This window comes from Sciurus vulgaris (assembly GCF_902686455.1).
Source record: "Sciurus vulgaris genome assembly, chromosome: 1".
NCBI classification, from domain to species: Eukaryota; Metazoa; Chordata; class Mammalia; order Rodentia; family Sciuridae; genus Sciurus; species Sciurus vulgaris.
Genome location: NC_136461.1, coordinates 3,709,883 through 3,728,619, shown reverse-complemented (window position 1 = coordinate 3,728,619; position 18,737 = coordinate 3,709,883). Strand labels below are relative to the sequence as shown.

Here is an 18,737-nt window from a genome sequence, read left to right as displayed (position 1 = left end):
CAGGGACTGCTTGTTTCCCTGCTGGAGTGTGAGGGGCAGGGGCAGCGTGGGCACTATGCACTTGGTAGGAATCAGTGAGAGGCAGATCTGCTTGGCTCAAGAGTCAGCCTCATCTCTGGAGCCCCTCCTGACGTTCTTGGTTACCCACCCGGATTGGGATCATTGGCCACCTCAGGCTGGCCTGCATGGTGTCTCTCAGTGCTCTCCTTGGGTCATCCCAGGGACTTCGTGACAGTCCTCAAGCGGCTGGGGTCTGGGAGGCTCTCTCCTTTGGACGTGCCGCCCACACACCAGCCCTTCAGAGAGGAGAGATGCTCTGCACCCTCACAGCAGCTCAGGAGGCTGAGTGGAGAGCACCTGTGACCTTGAACAGGTGGTGTCCCCTGGGCTGCTGACAGACTGCAGAGCCCTGTTCCCCTTCCCATGTCTGTGCCGGGTGGAGTGGCTCGGGAGGGCCCCACCTGGGCTTCTGATTTCCAACAGAGGGCAGTAGTGGGCCCGGGGCTGCTGAGTGCTGGTTGGTAGAGGTCTGAAGAGGACAGATGCCTGCCCGTGGCCACCCCCGATGGCCAACAGGGACCCTGCTGGTCCTGTGGCACTCCCACTGACCTTCCCCTTGGGGTTCTCTGACAGGGCTGGGCTTTTCTGGGCAAAGTGGAAAGCACAGTGAGACTAGCTGTTGCAAAGTTGTTTCCAAGTCCGTTAGGATGGCACACAGACCCCCATCATTTTATTAGGGAATTTTCCATTACTTGAAACCTGGTCTGACTTTGCGTTCTGGCGCCCCACGTGGGGCTCAGTACAGGGTGTCAGGGCTGCGGTGGCGACAGGAGGGAGCACACAGCCCATTAAGTCTGGGAGGTTCTGCCTGCCTCTTTACAAACGTAGACTCCGAGGCAGCCTGGAGAGCAGACAGTGTGGACGCAGCGAAACTTGGTTCTGGGCAGGAAATGAGCCCCACATGAGAAGCCAGGCGCTGTTCAAGTGCCCTGCCAAGGGGGCCGCCCAGGCCTCTGCCTCGGGCCCCTGGCTGAGTTTGCATTTAGGCTCAGCCCACGGTGTGCAGTGGCTCTGGGCCTTAAATCTTATCTTCAGAAGAAAGATGGGCTCCGTTGTGTGTTATCTCAAATTGTCATTTTCATACTTTGCCTGCAAGAGAGAGATAAGCCCAGGGGAAGGAGAGTCACGGCCTGCGGGACGGACTCTGCGCGGGGGGAGCTGCTGGTAGGGGACCGCGCTCACGCAGCTCCGCACGTCCCTGTAGCTGCGCTTGGGTTTCCTCTATGAACTTTGTGGGGTTTTTTTGAGAAAAAAGTGGCGTGGCCTTCATTCTTTATAAAACTGGTTATTGAGCGTGGCACAGTGGGCTCGCGCCAGCACACTGATGGCGGCTGCGGGAGCCTTCAGAGGGCGCGTGTGGGGTGGAGCCGGGCGGTGCTTGGTGTGCTCACAGCCTTGTTCCAGTCTGAGGCCAAGCAAGGATGCAGGATTGCCATGGAGACACAGGCATCTGCCAGGCCACCCAGGGCTCCTGGGGTCTTGTGGTGGGCAGAGGATGGTGCCTGGCTTGGTGCTTCTCCTCCCAGGCCCCTTGACTCCTCAGCAGCCTCTTCCACACTGTCTTTCGATTGGTGGCCTGATCTTGACCTTGAAACAACTTCCTCGGTCGCTAGTCTGCAGAGATTGCCAGACTGCGTTGCTTTCTTTCCCTGGTGATCATGGTTGTGAAATAGGCCAGCGGGTCAGCTGAGAGATTGGTCGTCACTTCCACAGCCTCCTGGAGGGGCCTCCCAGGGAGGCAGCTGTCAGAGCAGATAGCCCCATAGGTCAAGTGCCTGTGTCCTCCAGGGACGTATGGCAGTAAAGTGTGCACTTTGAGGAGAGCAGGGATGTGGACGCTGACGAGCGACCGAGGTGTGGAGCCAGACAGCTGGTGGGGCGAGCCGTGCCCCACTGCAGGGCCTGCCTGCGCGTGTGAGTTCCCCCTGCATGGGCACCTCCTCCCCAGCATCACCCTGTCTTGACGAAGGCAGGGGGACCAGTGTGACACGCACAGGTGCTTGCCCGTCTCCCCAGTGTGACACGCACAGGTGCTTGCCCGTCTCCCCAGTGTGACACGCACAGGTGCTTACCCATCTCCTCCCACCTTTCTAGTCAGCGCTGCTGGTGTGAGTGCCCTTGGGTGGAGTGGGGCCTGGCTGTGCCTTCTCTGTGGGTCCGCGTGATCTTGCTGGTCTCCAGCTGTGGCAATTGCCTCACCCACCCTCCTGGAGGCCATGCCCCAAGAATGAGGGTTGCCCACCCGCGAGTGATGTGGACTGAGTCCCGACCTTGAAATAACTTCCTGGGTCCCTGTCTCCCGAGTGGCTCCTGTCACCAGGCTTGAAATAGACCAGGGCTCATCACAGTCAGATGCGGGTGGACCAGAGGCCTCATCTGTGATTCAGGGACCCCCTAGCCATCAGATGGAGATGGCTGAGAAAACTGCAGGAATTCTGGGCTCCCCCAGATGTGGGATGCACCCCCTGTAGACCCACAGTGGGTGGAGGTGCTTGGATCAGGTCCTCAGGATGTGGCAGAGAAGCCACCAAGTCCTGTCTGCCCAGTACCCTCTGCCCCCACAGAGAACTCTCCTGAAGAGACACCAGTCACACAGAGGAACCCAGACCAACTCAGCTGTGGTCAGGAACCTGAAGGACTCAGGGCCAGTGGGGCTGGGGTTCTGGGCTGGGACCATGATGCTGGCCCCGAGCCCTGGAGGAGGCTGCTGTCCCTGGCTGCCTCTGCCTGCTGTGGCTGCCTGCGCCCTTGCTCGGCCCGGGAGCTCCTGGAGGGCCTGTGCTTGCCTGTTGTGCCCCTGCCCTGGTGCCTAGCACCGGGTGGGGTGACTGTCCAGGGCAGGGGCACACTGGCCCATCTGGTGCCTGTTGCGCCTTGGAAGCAGTCAGGTCAGGAGCCGCGAGCCTTTGGTGACGCCAGGAGGCACTGTTGCCAGACTCCCCTTCTCAGTGCGTGCATTAGATCCTGGATGACAAGCTGCTGTCCGGGGCCAGAGGATCCCAGGGAGGAGAGGGTGTCGGCGAGAGGCCAGGGATCCTGGGAACAGTGCAGCAGCAGAGGCAGGTGGTGGCGAGCAGGGGCCTGGCTCTAGATGCTGGTTCCCAAGCCACGGGCTCCGCAAACCTGGCGGAGGGAGGCGCGGAGGCACCTGTGGGGAGCAGGCGGGCTTCGCGCAGAAGCGGCGAGGCGGTCACCCCGCCACGCACTATGGAGTGGCGTCGAGATCCAGGAGAAAGAACCGGGGGTCAGCCTCTGGGACTTTGCCAGACGGCTCCCTGGGAAGAGGTGGCCCCTGCAGGGCTGCACCTCAGCCTCAGCTGGAGCAGTAGCCAGCACTGACACAGAGCCTGGCAGTGACAGCAGATTTCTTAGGCTCCGAGCAGGCGGCCTGGCCCCACATTTGAGCAGACGGCGAGCTTTGGAAGCTCCTCTGGGAAAAGCCTGTGTGGGTGTCAGTGTCCAGCCTGGAGAAGGCAGCTTTTTGAGCTCTGGTTTTGAGGAACCCGAGAAGGAGACGGTGGCAGGGGTACAAGGTAGAGCTGCAGGCCAGCAGCCGTGGTGGGTAGGCGGCAACAGGAGCAGAGGGTTGCGGGAATACTCCAGATGAGGACAGGTGTGGGCTGCTGGAGGAGGCGGGGCAGAGCTTGGCTGCAGGCTGCCTGCTGCTGCCACAGCTGCCTTCTCCAACCCCACTGGGGTTGCCAGTGCAGGCCACTCAGGCCCCTCGGGCCTGGTCTGACCTCTGCTGGCATTCAGTGTGCGAATGCACTCAGCACTTTCCAGGGTAGCAGGAGGAACCCAGGGTGGCAGGTGATCAGAGGAGGGGCAAAGGCCCCCTTCCCTCGGACCGAGGAAGCAGGCATTACGTGACCCAGCAGAGTGGAGTGGTTCCTGTGCCAGCCGCTCCTAGGAGGGTGGCCAGGGTGCCTGGTCTGTGGGTATTCGTCGCTGCCCTGCCAGGGCTGGGAGTCAACAACCAGGTGCTGTGTGCAAGTTGGGCGGCTCATTTGGGAATGGGACTTTGTTAGCTGTGCTTGCTTCTCCCCGAGGGGAAGTCAACTCTGGGGGGAAGCTGTGGGTGCTGCCCTCACAGGAGGGTGGCCCAGGGAAGCCCTGCTTCCCTCGGGGCTTGGGTCCTTGGCAGGCTCTGGGGCACTGCGCTGTTCAGCTGTAGGGAGTGTGGCCCAGTGACTGTAGAGGCCTTCATCTGGAATCACCCAGTGCCCTGCAGGCACACTTGCAGCACGAAGCCTTGTCCTCCAACAGTGCCCTTCTGAAGACTGAGGTTGCAGGACATGTTCCCTGTGGAGGTCCAGAGATTCAGGAGGCAGAACCGTGTTGATTGGCAGGTGTGGTGGCTTAGGAGGCTGAGGCAGGAGGTTTGCAAGTTGGGACCAGCCTGGGAAACCTAGTGAGACCCTGTGTCAAAAAAAAAAAAGTGCACGAGAGTCCATAAGAGCTGCATGGCTCCCACCTCCGGGCCGGAGGGCTCACACCGGAGTGGAGGGCGAGGAGCCCCACCTGCCGAAGCGCATCTAGAACTGAGGCAGGCGCTGGGGGAGCTGGCAGCCGGAGGGCACAGGTGGCACCTGAAGACTGAACTCCTCAGGGCAAGGCTGCGGGTTCGTCAGCCTCCCCCTTGGTGTCTGTCTCATGCTGGATACTTTCTATTCAGGCCACACCTGTGAACGGACAGTGCGAGGTTCCAGCTTGCTGCCACCATCCAGGTCTCGGGTCATCTCCAACGATGGAGCCAGTTGCTTCTTCGGGGGCAGCCTCCTCCCAGGGGGAGGCCCAAGACGTGAGTTGAGGCCGTGGGGCTCGCGGGTGGTGAACGGCACACGCAGGCAGGGTGGAATGAGAGGCGGAGGCTGTGGGTGTGAGCATGTCATGTCGGTGGTGTCCTGGGGCCTCTGTGTCCAGGTCAAGTGGCGGCTGTGACCAGCTTCCGGCCCTAATGAGGGTCCTTAGGATCCACCCTCCCCACCACGTTCCTCCAGGCTGGACTCTGGCCCGCGGTGTGGTTTTATGGGAGATGGTGATCCTAAGGCGTGATGGTGTCTGGTCCGCTGCTCAGTGCAGGGAAAGAGGAGATGGGAAAAGGTGGGGTGAACCTCAACTGATTTTAAAAAGCAAATTTGAAACTCCCCATTGGTTTCCTAGCCAATTACAGAGGTTGGGAAAGAAACACCTGGGTCTAGAGGACAAGATCTGGGTTTGGTGAAAGTGCTGTTCATGGCAGTGAAGCGCTGGGGTTTTTGTATCCCCTTCGAATTAAAAGCCCCACAGATCTGAATATAAATGTGCCATTTGAACTAAAAATGGGAAGTGCTTTTTTAAAAAAAATTTTTAGATGTTGATAGACCTTTATTTTTATTCATTTATTTATATGCAGTGCTGAGAATTGAATCTAGTGCCTCATACATGCTAGGCAAGCCCTCTGCCACTGAGCTACAGCCCCAGGCCCGGGAAGTGCTTTTTAAGTAGGCTTTTCCCTACATGTTGCAGATGGTCTTGTGTGAACCCCAAACTGCCATGAGCCATCTTGTGTGGCTAATCCTCTGACTTCATTGACCTTGAATGGCAACCTCAGGAGGGAATCCAGAGCTGTGGCTTGTTGGGGCTGATTGGGACTCTGGGGAGGCCACTGGTCCATCCCTGGACCTTGCAGCACAACCGACTCTTCCAGGGAGGGGCCCACATGTTGGCAGCAGCTCAGAGGGACTCACGACCCAGGGGAGCCACGAATACGTTCTGGGTCCTCTTCTCATTTTAATGTGGAATGTTAGATTGTAGGCAGCTCCGCCCTGATTCCGGGCTGGCTTTCCTTTGTCTGTCTGCACCCTTACACACACAAATGCTCTTTTGGGGTGGTGAGACATCAGAACCAACACCCAGCATCTAAAAAGCAATTATATGGCTTTAAAATAGAATGGTGGTGAGGGACCTGGAAGTGGCACTCATGGGGGGTAGATGCTTGGGAGGACACCCTTCACGTCTGACACAGGTGGGACCTGGCCAGGGGGGTCCCTGCAGGCCTCGGATCCTGCGAGGAAACTTCTATGGTTCCTGTGTGCCAGGAGCATCCGGCTCCGAGGTTGGGGTGCACTCACCTGCCCTTCCTGGGCCAGCAGCTGGTTGTCAGGGAGTCTCCTGTCAGTTTGTGAGGTGGCCTGGTCCCTGAAGACAGTGCCACCACCACCTGTAGCCCTACCTCCGTGGGCTACAGTCACCTGCTGGTGGCTCTCCCTGTGCTCAGGGTGGGAGTAGCCCACCCTCCAAGGACACAGGCTGCTCTTGGGCTCAGGGGCATTTGGAGCAGCTTTGGAGCCAGACTGAATCTGAGCTCCATCTGCCTCTGACACACGGGGAGGCTTCCAGCCAAGGGGCACAGCCCCTCAGAGCCCCTGTTCTGAGATGAGCTTGGCTGGTGGCAGCGCACATGGGCTTGGGGTGAGGACGCCCTGAGAGCACAGGATGGTGCCTGTCAGTGGGACGCTTCCTCTGGGCCTTCCTCAGGGGCAGCCTCTGAGCTGAGGCCACGTCCTGGTGGTGTTAGTGCCCTTTAGATCCCAAGCTTGTGAGCTTTCCCTTGTGAAGTCACCTAGTGGTGTACAGGGCACGGTGTACCCAGGGACCAGAATCCAAGCTCCTTTTCTGAGAGGCTGGTGAAGGAAGAGTGCCGTAGGCTTGCCCCTGGGGTTGCCGTGGGCCGGCACCCTAGAACTGTGCTCACTGGACCTGCAGGAGACTCAGACTCGCTTGGAGCTTCCTCCTGGACAGTGGTTCTGGGCAGCCTGCCACCGACTGCTTGTAGAGGGCGGACTGCTCACAGCCACCCCTGACTCCTTTTCTGATCCTTCAGCAGGAAAAAATGTGGTCCAAGCGCAGAAGCTGGCCGATGTGGACAGCGAGCTGGCTGCGATGCTGCTGACCCACATGAGGGGCAGCCAAGGGCTCCAGGGTGCCGGCTGCGAGGCAGATGCTGTCCGCAGGCGCAAGCTGGAGAGGATGCGGTCCGTGCGCCTGCAGGAATCCAGAGGCGAGCCAGGTGGCCGCAGGACACGCGTACCGGTGAGGCCTGCCTGCTGTACACGTCTGTCTCCTCCTCCCACGGCCTCTGCCAGCTTTCTCTCAAGTCCTGGTTGCAGGAGACAGGAGAATGGGACTTTTCAGCCACCAGGGGCAATTTTCAGGTTGGAATTTTCTGGACACCTTTTAAGTAAAGCTGATTCTTGGGCTTCACTCCTGGAAGTTGCTTCCATTTAGCGTGGCCATGCCTTGGAGCCTGGGTTTTTAAGAGAGCCGTGGGTGATTCTCAGGTCCCCCAGATTTGAGGGCCAAGAGCTTAAATGTCTGGGACTGTCACTTGAGTCAACCTGACAAAAGAATTCCCTTTTCTGGCTGAACATCTAAATAGACCTGTAAGGTTTTGCAATGAAGAAATAGGGGGAGGGAACGGCCATCCCTCATGGTATCTGAATCGATGCTGTGTCACCCCCTCGGGGATCTCCAGGGAGCGTGGCAGCATGCACCCGCTTAGCTCCTGCTGGGGCCCTGTGCATGGGGGGTGGAGAAGCCTTGGTCCTTGCCAGCAGCCTGGGGAAGACGAACAACCAGCTTGTGCAGTCTGTGGGGAAAGGAGGCGGCCTAGCGAGGGAGGACACTGGAAGGGGAGAGGCGGGCACATGAGTGGTCTCTGGTCGTTTTGGACCTCTGGACCTCCGCCTGGCCTCCATGCCCACCAGTCCTCCATTGACAGGCTCTGCCAGCTGTCAGGTGGGCCCCTTGGAGTGGTGGGCCTGGCACAGAGTGGGTCCTCAGGGGCAGTGGCTGTGCGGCAGCATCCTTCTCAGCCTGGCCAGCTGGCTGCCACGTGGGGGAGAAGCGAGCTGGCCAGGCGTGCTGGCAGTCCAGTCACCAGTGCCCTCCAGTTCCCTGGGTGTTCTGAGCTGTGACCTGCAGGGTGTTGGTGGAAGGGACGCAAGTGTCACTTGCAGAGACTTCACAGCTCCTCTGAAGGACAGATCAGAGCCCTTGAAGCAGTTGGTGCTGGCAGAGTCACAGCTGCTTTTTGGGGCTGGCTTGCTTGGCCTCGCTTGGTCCTCTGTGTGGTGAGTTTGCTGCATCCGGGACAAGCTTGGCCCCGAGGGCTGTGCCCGGGCAGGCAGAAGACACTGGGTCGGTTTTTCCCTCCAGCGTCCCACCTGCAGCAGGTGGAAGACTCAAGGGAGCCAGAACTGGGCAGAGGCCATATGTCACAGGACTTCTCGACCAGAGGGTCCTGGGGCCTGTGGACTGGGAGCAAGCACCAGGAACCCGATACCCCATCCTGCAGTACCAAGGGACACTCTGTCCCTTGTGCCTTCTCTTCCTTGTGAGGGTCACAGCTTACTGTGTCCAGTGCCCAGGACAGCAGCTGGCCCCTAGTGACTGGCGATCAGTGGTGGCCACTGCACATGTGCAGCTCTGAAGGAGCTGTCACCTCTTGTGTGGGGGTGGGGTGCTGTGCATTGCAGGTGACGCAAACTGGCATGCAGTGCCTGCAGCCCAGGCCTCGGGCCCTCACCCTGGTCTCTGGCCCTGCTGCCCTGCTCAGCAGCTGTCCCGCGCAGTGGCCAGCCCCACAAGTCTGTCGATGCAGTGACTGTGCAGCCCCGGGCAGAGCCAGCTGCAGCTGCACACCAGGGTCAGGTTCCCCAGCTCTGCCCTCCATGTAGCAGCCTCACCCTCCGCCTCCCCAGGTGGAGTCCCCACAGCCCAGGCATGCCACCTCAGTGGCAGAGTTAGGGTGTACGCCCAAGATTCACGTTGTTGCGTCAGGCCAAGTGCCATGGAGGAGAAAGCTTTGCTTCCATGGATGCAGTGAGCAAATGGCCCGTTGTCTCACACTCTGCCTGTGCGACGTGCCTATCCCTGGGCCAGTGTCGAGGAGCACACTGGGAGTGCTAAGACTGGGGACCGAGGGACCCAGTGGATACACCATCACTATTTCCTGCCTTGGCCTTGACTTGCTTGAGAAGCAAGACGGGAGTATGGCGGCTGGCAGTTCGTGTCACCGCTTTGTCAGGGATGACTCTTTATTGACGACCCTGGCCCTGGAGCCCTGGCTCACGTTGGCAGGCAGGCAGCTTCCTGACACTGAGCCTGGGGTTTGAGGACAAACCCACAGGACTTGGGTGCTGCCAAGCCTTCTCCACATCAGGCTCCGCACCCCTAAACTTGTTGCCTAGCCAGGAGCTGTGTGAGCACCCAAGCTGTCGCGAGGGAGGAGAGGCAGGTAGCACCATGCGGGCCAGATGGTGCCCTGGGACTCTGATCAGGAGTTACCCTGTCTCCCGTGGGCCGACAGAGGTGGGGTGTTAGGCTAACAGGGTCCTTTCTGGCATGGAAGGGGAGAGGGACAGGCACAAAGGCCCCCTGTCATGGCCCCCAGGTTCCATCATGTCCACATTGTACCAAGAAATGTCCCTCCATACCCTGCCTGGGACAGCTGCTCTAACAGGAGTCTTGCACTTGTCTTCGAGTGGCCACTTCTGAAAGCCTGCCGTATTGTCCTGGGACTCCTTCATTGGTGGGCAGAGGACGTATGGTCCCCTTACTGGACAGATGTCAGGAGGGTGCACTGCTCACGTCTCAGGGATGAGTGGCCATTCCTGGTCCCTTCCTATTCTAACTCGTGTCCGGCTCTATGACCCAGCACCACCGGCCAGAGGCTTCGCTGCTTGGACAGGGTCTCCTGGCCAGATGCCCACCGGAGGCTTCCACTTGCCACTCCCACCCCTGCAAGGCAAAGGCCAGGGCTTTGGACATTGGCATGTGGGTATCAAAGTCCTCTACATCAGAGGTTCGGGGTCCCCTCACCTGCTGGGTTCAGTCAAGTCTGCAGGTGCTGCAGGCAGCCTACCCTCCTGCCGTCTCAGCCCCTCAGCCTGGGTAGGAGGTTCTCTGTGCCTGGCCAGGCAAATCTTGGAGCAGCTGCAGCCTGGGACACCCTGGAGTGGGGAAGGCCCTGTCTAGACCTCGAGGAGCCTCCCTTTTTAACGTGAGGCCGAGTATACCTGCTGTGGACGCACCTGGGCTGCAGCTCTGTGTCCTGGCCAGGGAGCAGCGGGACTGAGCCTCGTGACTTGGAGCCAAGAGAGGCTGCTGGGAGCACAGGGGTCAACCCGTGGGGGACACGCCTCCTGCAGACTGTGGTCGCAAGCTGTCAACCCCACACGGGGACCTGTGGGCCAGCCTGTCACCAGGCTTAGTTTTGAGGCCATTGTTAACTCCTCTGCTGTGCCTGGGTGCCCACCTTGCCACCGTGAGGGGTCTCGGGAACAGGCCGGGTGGCCCCTGCCATGAGGGGAGAAGCTGGGTGCCATGTGGACCTCCACGCAGAGGGAGAGGCATGCCCTTCTCTGTTCTACTGCTGGCGGAGACCCTCTGGGGTGGAGGCGGGCTAGTCCCCCCAAGCCACAGGCCAAGGAAGGGACAGTGGTAGTGATTTGCCAGGAGAAATGTGAGGTTCTGGCGTGGGGCAGCCAACCAGGCCCCCTCCCCAGGAGGAGCACCCGCCCGGCCTGTCCACCCAGCTGGTTCCATGTTTGGCAGGCCCAGCAGAGCGTCCGAACACAGCACTCGCGGGACCTGCAGGTCATCGACGCCTACCGGGAGCGCACCAAGGCGGAGAGCATTGCCAGCGTGCTGAGCCTGGCCATCACCACGCAGCACACGCTCTACGCCACCCTGGGGACAGCTGAGTTCTTCGAGTTTGCGCTTAAGAACCCCCACAACACCCAGCACACGGTGACCATCGAGATCGACAACCCTGAGCTCAGGTGACAGCTCTTGCCGGGCCCCTCACTGGGTCTGTGCTTCGCTGATTGCTGCCCCTCGGCCAGGGAGGGGGCTCTGGTGCTGGGTGGCCTCTCCTGGTAGCCGCAGCCTCACCACGGCCTCACCTCTGGCTGCCCCCAGTGTCATCCTGGACAGCCAGGAGTGGAGGTATTTCAAGGATGCCGCCGGCCTGCACACACCGCTGGAAGAGGACATGTTCCACCTGCGCAGCGGCCTGGCCCCCCAGCTCTACCTGCGCCCCCGGGAGACCACCCATGTTCCCTTCAAGTACCAGAGCTTCTCTGCAGGCCCGCCGGCCCCGGCGCAGGTGGGGCCAGGCCAGCAGGGGTGTTCCCTTGCTCACCCTGGGAAGGGAGGGCGCTGTCATCCCTGCAGGGTCCCCATGTCTGGCAAGTGGGATCAGCCCTCCACCCTCATCTGCCCCGCTTGTCTCTCAGCGCACCCTGTACCCGTGCCATGTGGGCAGCCCAGGCCCTCCTCTCTTCCCGCCGGCGTGTGTCTGGCACGTGTGCAAACCTGGCAAGAGTAGGCGGGCCCCAGCCCCACCCTTCTCTGCTGTTGGCCTTCACACGGTGACAGCATGTGTGTTTCAGTGTCTCAGCGACCTCTGGGGGTCAGTTCCCTAGTGTGAGGGTCATCACTCAGGGCGGGCTTGCGGACCCTAGGCTGGCTCTGTGGATGGGCCTGGGACCGAATGGGCCTTGGCTTCAGGCAGTGCGGGGCCGCTGCGGGGTCAGCACCTGGGGGCTGGTTAGCAGCTGTGGGAGGCTGGCTGGAACGAGCAGGTGGCGCTTGGGAGCTGCGACTGCCTGCCACCTGCTCCTCCCTGGGTTTCTCACAGGCCTCTGCTGAGCGGAGCTCTGAGAGGGGCACCAGCGCCGGATTGCCTTGGAAGTCCACTGCCACATCCACCAAGCACGCCAAGGTAGAGGCGGAAGACATCTTGGCCATCCCACGGCCCTGCAGTGGCCAGGCGTCCTCGCGTCCTCAGAGGCTGGGTGAAGCACCTGACCCTCCGGCTTTCTCTGCCCTCCTGGAGGGAAGAGATCTGGGCCGACGGGGCCGGGGAGGGGTGGGCAGGGGTGAGGTGGGCTTCCAGCAGGGCAGGGCAGTGTGTCCAGACAGCCTGCTTTATTTACTTACTGTTTGCCTTTGCGGACAGCATGTGTCTGCTCTGTGTCGGTGCCGTAGACTGCACTGGGGCTGGGACCTCCGCCTGTGTCAAGTCCCCGTCACCCACCTCGCTCCCACGACTTGGGAGGAAGGTCTCCTGGGCCGCTGCCTCTGCTGGGGGTCTGAGTGGTCAGGCTGCAGGTCAGCCCTCGGCAGGCAGATGCCCGCGGGTCCCAGCCAGGGCGAGGTGGGCTCAGTGGGAGAGCGTGGGAGGTTCTGTGGGGTTTGGTGCCCAGGGATTGGGCAGAATGACTCCTGAGAACTTCTGAGACCCTCCTTTGGAGGGGGAGAGGTTAATGGCAGCTGTATTTGGGAGGCATCAGATACAGGAATTTAACATTAGATTTCAAATGTTTTCACTTTAAGATAATTTTTATATCAAAATGATGGTCTTTTTGCATGAATTTGGAGTTTTAAGGAAAACCTCAGAAATTTTAATGAGTTTACCCACAATTGCTGCAGGGTGTACCTCTGACAGATAAGAACTTTTATCCTGACCCTGTGCCATGGTCACGACCCCTGAACTAACCAGGTCCTGAGCGTGTCTGATATCGGGTGCTCACTGGTGTTTACCTCTGTCCTTGGATTCCCCATCTCTGAGCCGCAGGGTGTGGGTGACTGTGTCACCTGCAGAGGCCTGTGGCTGATTGTCCTGGGGGCTCGGGTGCCATCATCTGCTGTGAATCCCCACTCCCTGGCCCGAGGACTCATGGCCACCCTGTCATTGCCCTGGGTGCAGAACGGGGACATTCCTGTTCAGTCACTCCTGCTGTGGGTCGCCTGTGAACAGAAGCTCCCCAGCAGCACTGGGCTCCCCTGAAGCATGCTAGCCGTGTGAAGTCAGGCAAGTGTTAGATTCATCCCCTTATTTATCAAGTTTCAAAATGAAGAGCCGTGGCCCCGGAACTCCACGAACAGTGAGGCGCGTGGGAAGGCGGGCCACAGGGGCACAGCTTTGAAGGGGCGTGCTTTACTTTAGAGAAGTAGTGGGCACTGTGTGTCCATGCTGGGCACCGTCGCAGGCCCTGGCCCGGGGTCCCCTCAGGGTGTGCCCTGTGCTGTGGCTCCTGTCCTTGCATCTCTGGCGACGCCTGTCTTCCGGCCTCTCTTGGTGAGGGACTCAGTGAAATCTCGGTGCTGCCTTGGAGGGACCGGAAGCTGCCCTGAGCCTGTCCCTGTCCTGAGGCCCAGCTGCCGCTCTCCTGCAGGTGCTGTTCCGTGCCAGCAGCGGGAAGCTCATTGCTGTGCTCCGCCTGACCGTGGAGCCCCAGCCCCACGTGGTGGACCAGATCTTCCGTTTCTACCACCCGGAGCTCACCTTCCTGAAGAAGGCCATCCGCCTGCCTCCCTGGCACACGCTTCCAGGCAGGTCCCCTGCCGTCCCTGTGGCCGGCCTCTTGCAGTTCAGTTGATTGGAAGAGGCCTCTGCCCAAGGTGGCAAGTGGCATCGCGGTGTGCCCCACGGTGTGTGGTAAACCCTGCCGCCGCCTTCCTGCCTCCTCTGAGGCGGTAGGGTGTGTGCTTGGCTGAGGCCACCCGTCCAAACCCAGGAGCGCCCGCACTGGCGTCTGTGCCCTCGGACGTGAGGGCAGCCTGGGAGGCCTGCTCCTCCCGAGCGCAGCACGTTCTGGCGGCTGCCCTCACAGCCAGGGAGCTTTCTGTGCCCCATGATACTTTTGTTTGCCTCTTGGTCACTCCCTTTGGTGAGTCCTCGAGGAAGGGTCCTGGAGGTGAGCCCAAGATGGTGGTCAGGCGCCCTTTATTTCCCTCATCCTGTTGAATGACCCTGGTCCCTCTGCTGTCTCCTCCTGGGTCTGTTTCTCAACCTGTGCCCATGACCCTGCAGCCTGCACTGCCCACAGGCCACACTAGGCAGGTGGCAGCATTGTCCCCTCCTGCGTTGCAGGTGCTCCTGTGGGAATGCCTGGCGAGGACCTCCCCATCCACGTGCGGTGCAGCGACCCCAACGTCCTCTGTGAGGCCCAGAGCGTGGTAAGTTGTGGGACGCTGTCCTCGCCCTCCGTCTTTCTGCTGGGTTTAGGCTGAGTGGCTTCTTTCCAAGGTGGCGTAGGGCTCTACTGACACCCTGCTGGGAGCTTCGTGAGCAGCTTTCATTTTTCTGCTAGCAGATGAGCTCTCTGATCATCTGAATTTAAATTTTAAGAAAAGGCACGAAGCAAAGAGAATAAAACGGTGGGCAATCAAGGCACTTGCTAATCACCACCGTGGAGGGATGGCAGCAGTGACTGCGTGGCCGGCCAGGAGGCTGGTGCGGTCTGTGCAGCGTGATCACTGAAGTCAGTAACAGCACCGAGGAGCTGCTGACAGCGCCGGGAGGATGCACCTTGGGAGCGGCTCCCACCTGCCTGGCTTCCCACCTGCCTGGCTTCACAGGCCTCAGGCAGCTGTAGGGGCTGGGCTGGGGTGCGAGCAGGGAGGCAGGTGGTGCTGGCACCCATGTGCCCCACGTCTGCTTGGCAGGGCCCCGGGGAGCCCCGGGATGTGTTTCTGAAGGTGGCTAGTGGTCCAAGCCCAGAGATCAAAGACTTCTTTGTCGTCATTTATGCGTAAGTATTCAAGACAGCAGATCTGGAGAGGACGGGCCAGCCAGGAGGGGCAGGTCCGGGGCTACTGGGGGTGGGGGCTGCTGAGTCCGGGCCTACTAGGGCCATGCTGAGGACATCCTCTGCTGGAGTACACAGGTGATCAGAGAGACTTGGGATGCGCCTGTGCCCACCCAGGGAAGGGTCCAGCCCAGGAAGCTTGGCAGCTCTCTCCTCCCCAGTTTCTGGGCTGAACCCCTGGAGGGATTGGAGCTGGGAGTGGCCGTCATTACCCCAAGACCACGATCAAGTTGCCCAGTTAAATAACCCCAGTCCCTTCTCTCTCTCTCCACCTGGGTCCTATCTCCAGTCATTTGGGAACCCTTTACAATTGGTACAAGCTGGGAGATTTCCTGCAGGGCTTCCAAGAACAGGCCAGGGTGGGGGTTAGCTGTGTCCAGGGGTGAAGGGCTGCAGCACTGTCCGATGCCGTGGGAACATCTCAGCCTGAACTCCTAACAACCCACAGAGATGGGCCACTGGCCCTGCTTTCCAACGTGGTCATGAAGTTTCAGACGAGATGTAGGCACAGCCCAGTGCTCAGACCTGTGACCTCCAACCCCTCCTCTTCCTGCGTGCAGCCCACCACCCTCCGCAGCTCTCCGGAGGCGTCTGGGCAAGCTCAGGCAGTCCTCATGCCATGGGTACTCCCTGGGCCACAGTCGTGGGTGTAGGGAAGGCGATGCCTCAGCCCCACCTCAGAGCTTACCGTGGGCGGGCAGGTGGGCAGGCAGCCGGGGTGGGAGCAGCTGGCCCAGCGCTGGCTCCCCTGGTCCGGCCCTCCCGGCCCCGCCCTCCTGCAGCACACTGCCTCTCAGCCCCTGGGGCTTTGCTGTCTTCCTGAGGACACTTGCTGACGCCCCTGTCCCTGTCCCTCGCAGGGATCGCTGGCTGGCAGCGCCCGTGCAGACGTGGCAGGTCTTCCTCCACTCCCTGCAGCGTGTCGACGTCTCCTGTGTCGCAGGCCAGCTGAGCCGCCTGTCCCTCGTTCTCCGGGGGACGCAGACAGTGAGGAAAGTGAGAGCTTTTGCCTCGCACCCGCAGGAGCTGCAGGTGGGCCTCCTCGGTGCCAGGCTACTCATGGGTCCTCACGGCCCTTAGGCCGGCTTCCTGAGGCATGTCAGTGAGGGCAGGGAACAATCACCCCCCCGAAGGCCTAGCTCTGGAGTCTGGGAAGGACTCTGGAACTGGAGAAGCCCTGGGACACACTGGATGAGGCCATGCAGATTCCCACCTGCAGCCTGTGTCCTGAACCCACAGTATTTAGGGAAGGCTCACCTTCCCTGGGAGGGATTTGCCCACTGCAGGCCCAAAGTGTGGGAACAGGGGCCAGGCCCCAGATCTGAGCAGCCCCTGGGCCTGTTGAGAAGTCACCTGAACAACCTGGCGACTCCGAGTTGCCCTGGTCAGTGGGCTTGGGTGCCTGTCTGTGTCTGCAAACCGGAGGCTGCGCCCTGACTCCCCCTCTCGCTCTTGAAGACGGACCCCACAGGTACCTTCGTGCTGCCGCCTCATGGGGTACAGGATCTGCATGTAGCTGTGAGGCCCAGGCGGGCCGGCAGCCGCTTCATCCACCTCAACCTGGTGGACGTGGACTACCACCAGCTGGTGGCCTCCTGGCTCCTGTGCCTCTCCTGCCGCCAGCCGCTCATCTCCAAGGTCTGTGTGAGCTGGGGAGAAGGCACCGCAGGGCCGTGTGCCGTGTGGGGTGGGGGCGGGGGGCGTGCTCCTGCACAGTCTGTCCCTCATCTATGTGGAGATCTCCGCGTCTGGGGCTGGGCTCTGGACGTTCTTGGAGAAGGAGCCCAGGGTCATGACTGGGACCTGGCTCACCCTCCCCAGGCCTTTGAGATCACGATGGCGGTGGGTGACGGGAAGGGTACCAACAAGCGGATCACCTACACCAATCCCTACCCCTCCCGGAGGACCTACCGCCTGTACAGCGACCACCCTGACCTGCTGCAGTTCAAGGAGGACACCTTCCAGGTGCCGCGGGGGCTGCACGGGGGCCTTGGGAGGCTTGTGGGAGGGATGGCACTGAGTGGTCAGTGCTGCACCCAAGAGCAGCGAGTCTGGGGTGGTGACAGGCGCTCCACACCCCTGGTGAGGTGCTTCAGGAGGCAGGAGACTTGCCGAAGACTCTTCAGCCCCTAGTTTGAGACCCTGACTCGTAGCACTGTGGAGGACCTGATGGCTGCTGCGCCTACAGTTCCTCAGCTGTTGGGTCCACCTGAGTCTTCTCCATCGGGCAGGTGGAGGGCAGGCCCTGCAGTGGTCATACGGCAGCAGCTCATAGCTCGCCAACTTCTGTGGGGCCGGCTGGTGGGTGGGGTCTCCACAGCAAAGCTGGGAGGGCACTAAGGAGAGGAGCAGCCTCTAGCCCGAGGAGTGCTGCCTGTGTAGCACTGGAGGCTGTCCCTCCAGGCATTGGGTCCCGGGCTGGCCGTGGATGCCCTTTGTCAGCCGTGTCACCTGCCTGTCTATCAGGAGCATACCTGACTCTGAGTTGCACCTCTAGAGCTGCTGGCAAGGCTGGGTGTAGCTCAGTGTGAGGCCTGCCTAGCACGCCTGAGCCTGGGGTTCCATGCCCAGCACGGAGAAGGTGCTAGTAAGTGGGGGCCATGCAGAGTGGGCACTGGGAACTCCATGCTTCTTGCAGGTGGGAGGAGGCGAGACCTACACCATCGGCCTGTGGTTCGCACCAGGGACAAGAGCAGGGCAGGAGGAGATCTTGATTTACATCAATGACCACGAAGACAAGAATGAAGAGACCTTCTGCGTGAAGGTCATCTACCAGTGAGGGGCCGGCGGCACCTTCCACCTGCCCTGCAGACCCGTCCCTCCTCTCCGCAGCATGTGGCCTTGCTCTGTGGCCTGGGCCTTGGCTGAGGGAGCAACATGTGTGCCCTGGTCATTTCTGTAACACCTGTGTCCAGCCCAGGGCTGCCGACACCGACCAAGGCTTCAGGGCAGGTTCTCCATATGACCGGGAATCTCTAGCCGCCACCATCACTGGCTCTGCCTGAGGTGCATGTGCGACCACTCGTCCATCTGCAGCCCACGGAGGGGTCACCATACGTGACTTAGGTTTTTTTTTTTTTTTTTTTTTAGCAAAACATATTTTATGAATCATCCTAAATGGTAAAATTATGTTTTTCGTAACTGGATTTTGTATGAACATATAATGTATTGTTTGTTACACAATGTTTTATACTGATATTATTTTGTATTTGTCCTTTAAACTGTATTGTCTGAAGTACAATACTTGGGCATGTTTTTGTTATTTTCCTGCTGACTCGACATCAGGCTTTTCCTGTCTGCCCCATAAGCCTGGATTGCCCTGGAGGAAGACATGGCTGAGGCCAGCAGGGCCAAGCCCTGTGCCCTCATGGAGAGTCCCCGCGGGCCTGGCCCCAGGGCAGAGCCGAGGAGGCCACGAGGGTGGCCCCCAGGGCTCTGTGGGGGGGGTGCGAGGGCTGCCACCACTGAGTGGAGGTGACCTGTGTGCCCGGCGCCTCGAGGAGCAACGTGGCCTGGACATGTGCAGTGATGAGCGTCCCTGGAGCCAGTCCCTGTGGCGGGGCGCGGGCCTCCGCACTCATGCTCTGGGGGCCTGACGGCAGGAGTGTGGCTCCCTCCTGCTCCCTCTCTGGTCCTGTACCCAGTGCTGCTCTGCTGGGGCTGAGTCGGCCTCCTGCCTCTCGAACGGCCTGGCAGGCAGCAGTGATACGGCTCCTTTGGGGGTGGGCTTTTGTGGGCAGGCCCACTGTTGAGTCCTGCTCAGGCGGAGGCTTGGGGCCGTGCAGTCCCCATGGAAGAGGCTCCTGGAGTCCTAAGGAGCTGGATGTGGATGCCGTGAGGCCCGTGGGCAGGGCTTGGTGCTGAGCTCCTGTCACAGAGCGTCCACAGTGGGGCAGGAACCCCACTGCCACTGTAGGACGTGGGCCCGTGGCCTGCCCTCTCAGCTCGGGGAGGTGGGGAGGCCATGGGCAGGCAGAGCAGGCAGGGCCCGGGGCAGGCCAGCTGCAGCCTCCGCTGAGGACACACAGCTCTGGA

General features: G+C 60.6%; 1 protein-coding gene across 5 annotated transcripts in view; it reads left to right on the top strand.

The window, feature by feature from the left end:
- Positions 1 to 17,953, top strand: part of NPHP4 (nephrocystin 4) — a 103,789-nt gene extending 85,836 nt beyond the window's left edge. For 3 of the 5 annotated variants that reach the window (XM_079147958.1, XM_079147957.1, XM_079147960.1), the window contains 12 exons: positions 4,736 to 4,861; positions 6,926 to 7,134; positions 10,660 to 10,886; positions 11,026 to 11,212; positions 11,747 to 11,830; positions 13,287 to 13,443; positions 13,985 to 14,070; positions 14,560 to 14,645; positions 15,563 to 15,734; positions 16,161 to 16,340; positions 16,524 to 16,667; positions 17,341 to 17,952. In XM_079147958.1, the coding sequence (XP_079004084.1) occupies positions 4,736 to 4,861; positions 6,926 to 7,134; positions 10,660 to 10,886; positions 11,026 to 11,212; positions 11,747 to 11,830; positions 13,287 to 13,443; positions 13,985 to 14,070; positions 14,560 to 14,645; positions 15,563 to 15,734; positions 16,161 to 16,340; positions 16,524 to 16,667; positions 17,341 to 17,481 (1,799 nt within the window). In that variant the 3' untranslated portion in view covers positions 17,482 to 17,952. Of the gene's footprint in view, positions 1 to 4,735; positions 4,862 to 6,925; positions 7,135 to 10,659; positions 10,887 to 11,025; positions 11,213 to 11,746; positions 11,831 to 13,286; positions 13,444 to 13,984; positions 14,071 to 14,559; positions 14,646 to 15,562; positions 15,735 to 16,160; positions 16,341 to 16,523; positions 16,668 to 17,340 lie in introns of all 5 variants that reach the window. The other 2 variants (XM_079147961.1, XM_079147959.1) reach the window with 1 other exon arrangement.
- The last annotated feature ends 784 nt before the right edge of the window (positions 17,954 to 18,737 follow it).